Raw genomic sequence first — 10,619 nt, forward strand, 5'->3', positions numbered from 1 at the left:
ACGGGGAATGTTAGAGGGACTCGACGAGTCACCACTTGACTCGATGAGTCGATTCGTTTATTTAAAGATAATTCCACAGATTGATTGAAGAGAATTCTGGGACGATTCAGAAGTACTTTGCTACGATTGAGAAGCCAGAAAAACCCTAGAAGACGACGAAGGAAGTTAGAATTCAATTCCGGAGAGTAATTAAGGCAAAATTTCATCATTCCAATTATTCTTTTGTTTTATCATTATGATTAAGCAACTTGACTTTGTTTGTTTGCTGTTATTTACTTTAATTATGAACTAAAACCTTTAGACTTCTGTTTGGGGATACAAAGTTGACAATATGGTTTGATTGATTGGTAGGATTAATTCCAAGTTGGTGAATTTTTGTTATTTTAGCTTGCTAAAGAACCTTGTGTGTAAATAATAATTAATTTTCTGTTAATAGGAAGATAATTGATTAGCATGAACATCTATTGATTATTCACCTCATATGCTATGTGATCACTATACTATATGTCTAGGATTAATGAATATGAAACTAGAATTAATAAGAAAATTGAGTAAATTCATGTGCAAGCTTGTAAGATGACCATCAAACAAGAAGTTAATTAAAATAATAAATTAGTTAACTATTTCAAGTCTAACTTAACCCGAATAATTAATCTAGTGAATATAATTAAATTAGACAATTGGCCACTATTTAAGTTAGTCTATTTGCTAAGGATTAGGGTAGTGAACACAAATCTAATCACTTGAATCGGTAACCAACGAAAGAATTAAACCATTGCACTATTACCTTGAAATCAACCATAGAGTTAACCAAGTTGAACTAAACAGAAGTTCCTTTCCAATTATTGAATCTAGTTAAGTCGTTATTTTCTAGTCTCAAATTAGTAATAGTTAGTAAGTTTCTAGTCTTGTAAAACTAGAGAAAAACCCCTATTTCTTAATTAACTTAGATAAAATTAGTTTTTAATTTAATTTGTCGTTCCCTGTGTTCGATACCCTGCTTATTTAGCTATACCACAATTGATAGGTTCACTGCCTTTTGTGTGTTATTTGATAATTAAAAGTAGGTTTAAAAATAAGTGAGTTTGCACACATCACACTTGCATCATCAAGCTTTATGATTTGGGTTTTGGACCTTTTTGGTGGTCTCAATGGATAAAGTTGGAAATTTTATCCTTCTAAATCACATTTTGGGTCTAGATTTGAGCTTCGGAGCTGTTGGATTCGATGAAAGCGGCTGAATGTATTAAGTTATTGAAACTCAGGCAACCACGGCATGTTGGCTGGGGTTTTCCCGACTGATTAGATGTTGGCGGAACACGGCGTGGCCAAGGGCAAACACAGTGTATTAGGTCAACATGGACTGTTGACTTTGACCAAGTTTGACCTAGGGGGTATTTTTAGTTTATCTTTGGAGTCGGGACCTATTCAGCTATCGCTCCGATTGAGGGTGAGTCTTCTCACTATATCCATGGGTCAAAGGCACCAATGCTGGTCCATTACCTATCATGTGTAATGATAATTATCTATGTGTTTATTTATCTGGAAGACCATGGGGGTAGCCCATGGCAATTGTATGTATATTATGTGGTTTTTTTGGGGATTTACTAAGATTTTGTTTACATTTTGTATTGTGGTTTCAGGTACGTCCAGTACTAAAGGGAAGGGTTCGGCTTGATGGTGCAACATTCACCCTCCAGTATTTTCCGCACTTCCTGGTATTGTCACTCTGATGTTTTGATATAGTTATTATGTAATGGATTTTGGAAACCAAATTTTGACTGTAATTCTTAAATGAAAATGAAAATTTTACCCTGGTTTTTGGGTTGGTACGATAAATAACATTTCAAGTTTCTTTTAATGAGCCTTTTAGTCCCTTAAATTTCATTTGTACCCTTTGAGTGAATTATTTTTATCATATAATCTCATAAATCCATTTAATAAAATTATTTCCTCTTAATTATTTATTAATTTATTTTAATATCATTTGACCCTATTTTATTTGATTTACTCAATTTAACATCATAAAAGTAAATAATTCAAGTAATAGAAGCTAGTGTCGTTGCTGGAAAGAATTTCGAGTCGTTACAACTTATGTCCAGTGTGTAACAATACAACCTATTCCATGAACCATGTCTTATTGGAATGTGAGGTTGCAGAGGCCGTGTTGAGGAGAGTTGCTTGTTGGTGTCAAGTTGGATTGTTGCCTCTGCTTTCGGTAGATGCTTTTGATCAAGTCTTGAATTCAATTGTTGTTCCTTCAACTAAGAAGGTGGTGCTTGAGTCTATTGTGGCGATGATGTGGTGGTGTTTGTGGCATTTCAGGAATAGCTACTTGTTTGAGATGGAGAAACAGAATATATATATATATATATATATATATATATATATATATATATATATATATATATATATATATATATATATATATATATATATATATATATATATGTTCAGGTTCATTTGAGATTATTCTAATTTTTTGAGACCAAATCTAAAAATAATTTTAAAATGCAAAATAAATGGAAAAATCCAAAAATTCTTTTTTTAAATATTATTTTCGGAACTTGAATTAACTAAAAAAAAATAAAAAAAAATTCCGTTTTTTTTTTAAAAATACGTGAAATATTCTAAATAGAATATTACACTGACATATTCTAAAAAATAATTTTAAAATGCAAAATAAATGGAAAAATCTAAAAATTCTTTTTTTAAATATTATTTTCGGAACTTGAATTAACTAAAAAAAAATTTAAAAAAAAAAAATCTATTTTTTTTGAAAAATACGTGAAATATTCTAAATAGAATATTACACTGTACATATTCTAAAAATAATTTTAAAATGCAAAATAAATGGAAAAATTAAAAAATTCTTTTTTTAAATATTATTTTTGGAATATGAATTAACTAAAAAAAAAATGCGTCTCACGGTCTCACAAAATATAAGTGGTCTCAAATGAACCTAACCCTATATATATATATATATATATATATATATATATATATATATATATATATATATATATATATATATATATATATATATATATATATGGGTAAAGTGAATATACTTAACAACCTTATATAAGCTTAGGTACCTAACCACATCATACTACGTAATTTTGTATCATATTTGCATTGTAATCACCCAAAGTTCTTAAAATTCAACCTTATAACTTGATTGCTTCCAAAATCTTTGGAGTTTCACCATTATCTTCCTTCAAATGACGTCTTTCTATCGGAGACCCCCTGGTGGGCTTCATATATACTACCGTTACAAATCAAATGGTGTAGGAGGAATATAATGGTGAATGTCTGAAAATCTTGGAAGTAAATCAAGTTAAGGGTTGAAGTTTAAGAACCTTAGATGATTGCAATGGAAATATAATGCAAAACAATGTAGTATAATGTGGTTAGGTACCTAAGCTTATATAAGGTTGTTAGGTATATTCATTTTACCCTATATATATATATATATATATATATATATATATATATATATATATATATATATATATATATATATATATATATATATATATATATATATATATATATATATATATATATATATATTATGATGTATATTTTTTTTTTCTTATAAATGGATTGTGCATACACTCTTTTTGTACTTTGATGTTTTCGTTTTTTTCCTCTTACACATGTTTTTTTATATATATTTCAACCCTTCCAAAAAAAATATAATTTAGTAAAAAAAAAAAAAATCAATTGGTGATTCACCCCTAATTTATTTTACTTAAAAACAAGACTTTTCTTAAAAATTGCAACGTTTTACGCAAAAGCCACAATTTACTCCTCGAAACTCAAACATTCGTCCTTATTGCATTCTAACAATCCATAAAGCATTATAATACTCGATTTCCACATATATTTGTACTCAACTCAAAAATTTCCCAAATACGACAATTTATCGTCTTTGTTTTTATTTATTTTTATACATTTATAATGTTTGAATTTCTGATATAGTTTTCGTGTTTATACTAATTAATTCATATATTTATAATATTATTCAAAGTTTAAATAAATCGACCAAACATAGAATAACTTTTCTAGTTGGGTAAAATCTCTTGATATCTTCAAAATTGACAAGTAATAGTCCGGATACGTCTTGACTTTGAAAAATACAAAACATTGACTACATAATACTATAATATAATCCCACGTTAACAGCATTTTAACGTCTAATAATTTTCACATCCATTCAATATGGCCCCGGCCCCCTCACGAGATATGTAGGGTCCTCTGTGATTTCTTTTTCTTTTTCCACACTTTGGATTCTATGACTCCCTTCAGAATTTAATATTCTTTTATCTTACAAAAGAATAACTTCAGATCTCGTAAAATAATGTTAATAAAAAAGTTGATTCATTTTGATTGAGTTCTTTCTCACAGATTAAAGATTTTGTGTAGGTCAAATTGTGCTTGTTTTATTTTATTTTAGCTTTTGACTTGACTAATGTATATATTTAAGTTAATGCTCTTGATTTCTTTAAATTTTCTTATTACAAAATAGTATATTAGATTGTACCTTTGTAAAGTAAATCTTTCGTCCCATCAAATATATACAAATCTTTTTTGTTAACAAAAGTTATAATATATACAAAAAACAGACTGCAACATGTATAAAAAAGATAAAAACATATTGGTGAAATAAAGTAGAGATTCAAAGCTATAATATAACAAGAATATTATTATTAAAAATAGAATATTTATATCAGAATATATTATATATAAAGCTTTAGAATCTTAATAATATTTTTATAAAAAATATTATTAAAGTTTTAGAATCCTAATAATATTTTTATAAAAAATATTATTAAAGTGTTAGAATATTAAAATAAAATCATGATTTTATTTATTATTCTTCTTTTATGTTAAAATTTTAAAAAAATTTGTCTTGTATCTTTTTCCATCTTTTTAAAACTTATGTGACCCAAAATATATGGAGAAAAACATATCATTCCATATCACAAAAAACTACCGGTCTAATTCGAACCTTTCTCAAATTTATACTTAAATCATAGCTTTCGTATGATTTTTTAGATAAAAAACGTTTTATATCAATAATGAAAATCCACCTTATATAGAAGTAGATATGAGATCATACTAGGGATGTGTGTTCTTTTCACCCAAAATTGATATACCTTAATTTTCACTTCAACGATATAAAACTCTATTTTAATAGGATCTTTAAAATCAAAACCCAACGATCATATTGTTATTGTCATGATGGAAAAAAAAATACAAGGAATCTTATATATGTATTAAGATCAGATAAACCATCATCATCAAAACAAATCCCTCATGTAATTTCATGGTGTCAAAAATATGTGGGACATTCATTAACTTGTATTATATAACATGTACAATTTCAGAATTCAGATGTTAGTCAAAAAATTGGCATCGGATTCGGATCTGACAACAAACTACAGTCTAGCAAGCTTCGGTGTCGGTTTTTGGGGTGATCGATCGTCGTTTCTTTTCCTCTTTTGTGATTCAATCTGTCTGAATTCGTCATCTCCTTCGCTTTTCAATATAGAATCTTTCAATCGCCTAACATCGGATAGTTTTACTGGTTTCAGTAGATAATCTTCTGCCCCTTCTTCCAAACATCTGTAAAATCAACACAAGAATATGTATATATTAGATGATTAGATCTACCTTTATATGTACGGAAATTATTTTTATTTTGTTAATAAATAGGATCATAATCATACCGATCGATGCGTGTCAGAATGTTCTCAGATGACATGATCACTACGGGTATCTCCCTCAGAGTAGAAGAATTCTGCGGAATGATTGATAAGATAAGTTCTATTAGAAAATCAGGTAAATTTTGGATGATTTCCTTGATCAATGAAAAGATGAGATTGAGTTTTAACAAGAGGGGATTTACAAACCTTGATTTTCTTAAGAAGTTCAAATCCTGTCATTCCAGGCATGGAATAATCCGTCATGATCAAGTTTACCTTCAAATCCTGGCATCATTAAGAAAAGAAAATTCTTCAATAATTGTCATCTACGTGAAATAATCGAATCAATGGAGTACAACAAACAATAACTTACATCAAATTGAGTAGAATTTTTGTTGTCCTCTAAACCTAGATACTGTAAGGCTCTGCTTCCGCTATCAACAACAGTAACTGCAGTAATCCAAGATATATGAAATTAGCCTCTTACTCAAATCAACCTTCGAAATAAAATCTCCTGACGAGAAAAACGAATGAAAATCAATAAATCATAAGGATGATCGTCGTACCTTTGAAGGAGGAGACCTTGAGAAGCCTCTCGATCACTTTCCGATCGATGTTGCTGTCATCAACGGCTAGGACATGTAATTCTTTTGAGTTGGCAGATCTCAACTGATCGCAAGCAATATTCATCGTTTCCATTGCTGATTGAATTTGGAAATGAGAGATGGGAATGAGTATTCCTGATAAGAGGAAGGCGTAATCTGATGAGAGAAGGAAGTGTGGAAATGTTGTAGATATGGTAAAAGAAGTGAAGATACGTATATATATGAAGATGTGTAGGATGGATGGAAGAAATGAAGAGGCAACATCTTCGAGAGATACTGAGATCTTTGGAAATCTAGATAGCATAATCACACATGTCCCCTTTGTCAGCCTGTGACCCACCGCCCAAATAAAAATAAATTTAAAATATTTAATATATATATATATATATATATATATATATATATATATATATATATATATATATATATATATATATATATAAAGTATTCTAACTAATTATTATGTGGATGCGTTGACAATGTTATTGAATAATAATTACTAAGAAAATAAGTTGTTTAGCAATGCGAATACGTTCAACCTTACAAAAATATCGTCATTTTCATGCATTCTCGCTAATTAGTATTTATTTTTGTTTTCACACATCGTTTTTCACTCATTTACATTCTGACAGAATACGATTCAATAAACATTTTAACAACATTCTGACAGAAATTAGAATAATAATCATAAGTGTATAATAAATATTTTACGAAAATACGAAAACATATTTTATCTTCTAAAAATCAAACACATGTACTTTAAAAATTAAATTTATTATCAATATATTAAAAATAATAAGTTTACATTAGAGATGTTATGTTAATATAGATTTAAAGGTGCTTCTAACAACTGTTTTTTTTTTTTTTTTTTTTTGTTATGTCCTTAACCACTTTTAAATTCAAATTTTTATAATAAAAAGTCAAAAAACATGTTTTTCTAATATAAAACAAGTTCTTATGTATCATCATCATGTAGTTCAAAGTTTGGAAGGATTCTTATCCAAAATATAAGATGGATGTGACACAATCTCATAGGTTTTTCTTGTTTTCATGTTTTCGCAAATTATTTGCATTTTCGTATTTCCTATGAATAATGGATAAAAAATAACGTACATTATCCAACGTTGTGTGAGTGGCTATGTATTGGCAAAAAAAAGTTAGCAACACCCATTATGTTTTTTCGATAGGCACAACTATTATAGTTTGCAATAACCGGTTAATGTTATGTTGATGTACTTAGACCAATGTAGCGTCATAGATGACATCATTATTAGTATATTCAACATTTTGAATTGATTTTGGGACATTAAATTTCTTTATAATGTCATTATTATAAATTTTGTTAACTTGGATTTCAATTTAAAATTTAAATATTATCAGTGTTGAAATTCAATTCCAATAAATTGTCTATTGTTTTTACTTTTAAGAATATTATCAACATAAATCTCATTTTGTTTAAATTTAAAAGCATTTTATTTTATATGAGGTGAGGTTCTATAAAACAAAGAATTACGTAGTTGTTATGTTTAATTATCTTTATGCATAAGTATTATACGTTTCCTTCTATATACATGTAATAATCATGTTTAACAGTGGAATACTTATTAACGACTTATTTTTAAAGGGTGTTCGGATGTGATTACTCTACATTTTTATGCATTTATTTTGGATCCTTGTATATATAAGTAATCATGTTAAAGGATGGATTACTTGCAAATGACTTTAAACAATGTAGACTTAAATTGCTGTAATTTTTTATGTACTTATTTCATTCATTTGTAAGTTACAGTATTATTATATAATTATTTAGTATTTGCTATTGATTGTATTATTTTGTTAATCCTTTTAATTTTTAGTTTCATTGTATTATCAATCTTTGTTATTGCTCAAGATATATAGGTACCCAAGTTTAGTATAAGTATATTGTGTGTTTCTATTTATTAAAGTTCCTAAGTTTTATTATAATTTATGTTACTAAAATAGGTTAAAGTTTGTTGTTATTTCTATATATCTTCTCAAAGTTGGTTACCATTTTACATGATTGTCAAGATAGTTTATCATGAAGCCTTTTCTTAAGTGTTACCTACCTTCTTGTCGAGTTTTGGTTGTTTTTAGGATTTATGTGAAACATGGTGTGTAAAATATGTCAAGATTTGGTTGTTGGTATCCATTCTAAAATTTGGATGTTTTTTTTTTTTTTTTTTTTGAGCTTTTAATAGTTTATCAATCAGTCCATCTATCTTGTATTATAAAGTCTCTTTATTCATACATCTAGTAATCTTAAAAAATAATCATTAGTTTACATTACAAAATCTTTGTATGGATGTATTTATGGTCTAAGGTTGATGATGCTATTGTAGTCGTTGAAGCAAGAAATAGGAAAACATTGAATAAAAATGACCAAATTTTATGAGTAGGATATAAAAAAACCATCCTTAGACATGAAATTGGGCATCCTCTCCTAACTATAGAGTTTTGCTATTCCAGTAATTACATTAAAGACTACCTGGTTTGGGTTTCCATGTTTTCCATTTTTATCTAATTTAGGTTTTGCTACTAGAAAGCTAATTTGATAATGTATATTTCCATATTTTGGTAAAAATAAATTAACAATTTTTATGTATTTGTTATAATTGAGCCATCAAATTTTTTATATTCTTTCCATATTTTGGTAATAAATCAACAATTTTTATGTATTTGTTTTAATTGAGTGATCATTTTATTGTATTGGGGTTCTAATTTTAATGTTTTTGGTTTGAATAAATAGATAAAAGCAGTAAAAGAAGGAGAAAGTGTAGGTGTTCAGCAACTTTAAGACTCTTATTATCATTATACCATCATTACGCATACTAAGAAACTAAAATGGTAAATTTACCAAAAAAAAACCTTTGGATATGTTGCTAAAATGAAAGTAGCTTGCTATTATGAGTTAAATATAAATTATCATCTGAATTTCATAAACTTTGGTAAAGTAACACATGTATTCGTTTATTTTTAGTGTTTTATGCACTTTCGATGATGGTGACGATGAAGTGTTGCTAATACAGTTAACAAATGAAGTTGAAAATATTTAATTAAGGTTTGAATATTATATAACATACACTATACATCCATAACACAATAACAATTGTTATTGATTTTACAAAGGTTTGAATATTATATAACATACACTATATATCCATAACACAATAACAATTGTTATTGATTTTACAAAGTCGAATGTCGTTTAAAACTTTTGACTAATTAATTGAGTTTCTATTTAGTTTGGTTTGTTTACTCTTTAGCATTTAGTTGGTTATATATAGTTGTTTGAATTTTAATTGCTAATATATTTGGTTGTAGCATAGTTTATGTTAAAGTATTAATTTAGTTTGTATTAAGTTGGTTTTAATTTGTCAACCGTGTACAAAGAAGTGTTTCAAAATTTATAAAAAAATATTACGATTTTTTTCTTTATAATATCTCTTTTTATTATTGAGAATATATATTTATTTATTATTTTGATTTGTAATTTACTTTTTCATTTTGTGTTGATATATCTTTCTTACATTAAGTTGGTATTGTTACAGAAAAGATAGAATGCGTTCTTCTGTTCATAGATTAAATCTTTTTAATATATTTGGTTTATTAGGTATGAGACTTGTAGACTACACGAATTTTTAAATCAAAAGTTTTAATATAATGTTGTAACCATTACGTATTTTTTAAGTAATATTTTTACATGAATAAAAAAAGTATATTGAATAAAGTATTTCAATATATAAGAGGTGATGATCAACTATCATAATGTATGATATCTATTCAAATAAGTAAATTAAAATCTGTACTCTTCGCACGACATTGTCATATTGGCGATTTAAAATCGCCAATCTATATTGGTTCATTCAAAACTCTTAAATCTATAATGATTTCGGCTATGGTTTCATTTATTGCTTTAGAGCCGTTTGTATTAAAATAACATAATATAGGACGCTACTCTGAAACAGAGTTAGATGCAAAAAATAACAACATAAACTTATTGATTTATTTGTTATAACATCCTAATTTGATGAATCGATCAATAATAACAACACACTTTAGGTTCTTACTTCTGGAATTGGCTTCTTTAATGATTTCAATGTTGTCAACTAATAACTTGAAATGTTAACATAAAATTGTAGATTATATTAATAATTGATATGATTCAAATTGATGGTTTCTTGATTATTTTGCAACATAAATTTTACATGTATAAAATTCATAATTGATCTTATTCGAACTTATGGTTTCTTGCCATAGAAAGTGTTGCTTAAATGATTTA

The 10,619-nt window shown here is 27.1% G+C and overlaps 1 protein-coding gene across 1 annotated transcript; it reads right to left on the bottom strand.

Annotated features, from left to right (window-relative positions):
• Positions 1-5,309: 5,309 nt before the first annotated feature.
• LOC145042445 (two-component response regulator ARR5-like) lies at positions 5,310-6,525 on the bottom strand. Its single transcript, XM_078990864.1, has 5 exons — positions 6,281-6,525; positions 6,088-6,164; positions 5,922-5,999; positions 5,739-5,809; positions 5,310-5,634 (listed from the first exon to the last, which is right to left on the bottom strand). The coding sequence occupies exons 1-5, from the start codon at positions 6,411-6,413 to the stop codon at positions 5,448-5,450; spliced, it is 546 nt and encodes a 181-aa protein (XP_078846990.1). The 5' UTR covers positions 6,414-6,525; the 3' UTR covers positions 5,310-5,447.
• Between the last annotated feature and the right edge of the window lie 4,094 nt (positions 6,526-10,619).

The sequence above is a fragment of the Lactuca saligna genome, chromosome 4, assembly GCF_052625555.1.
Source record: "Lactuca saligna cultivar CGN05327 chromosome 4, ASM5262555v1, whole genome shotgun sequence".
Classification (NCBI taxonomy): domain Eukaryota; kingdom Viridiplantae; phylum Streptophyta; class Magnoliopsida; order Asterales; family Asteraceae; genus Lactuca; species Lactuca saligna.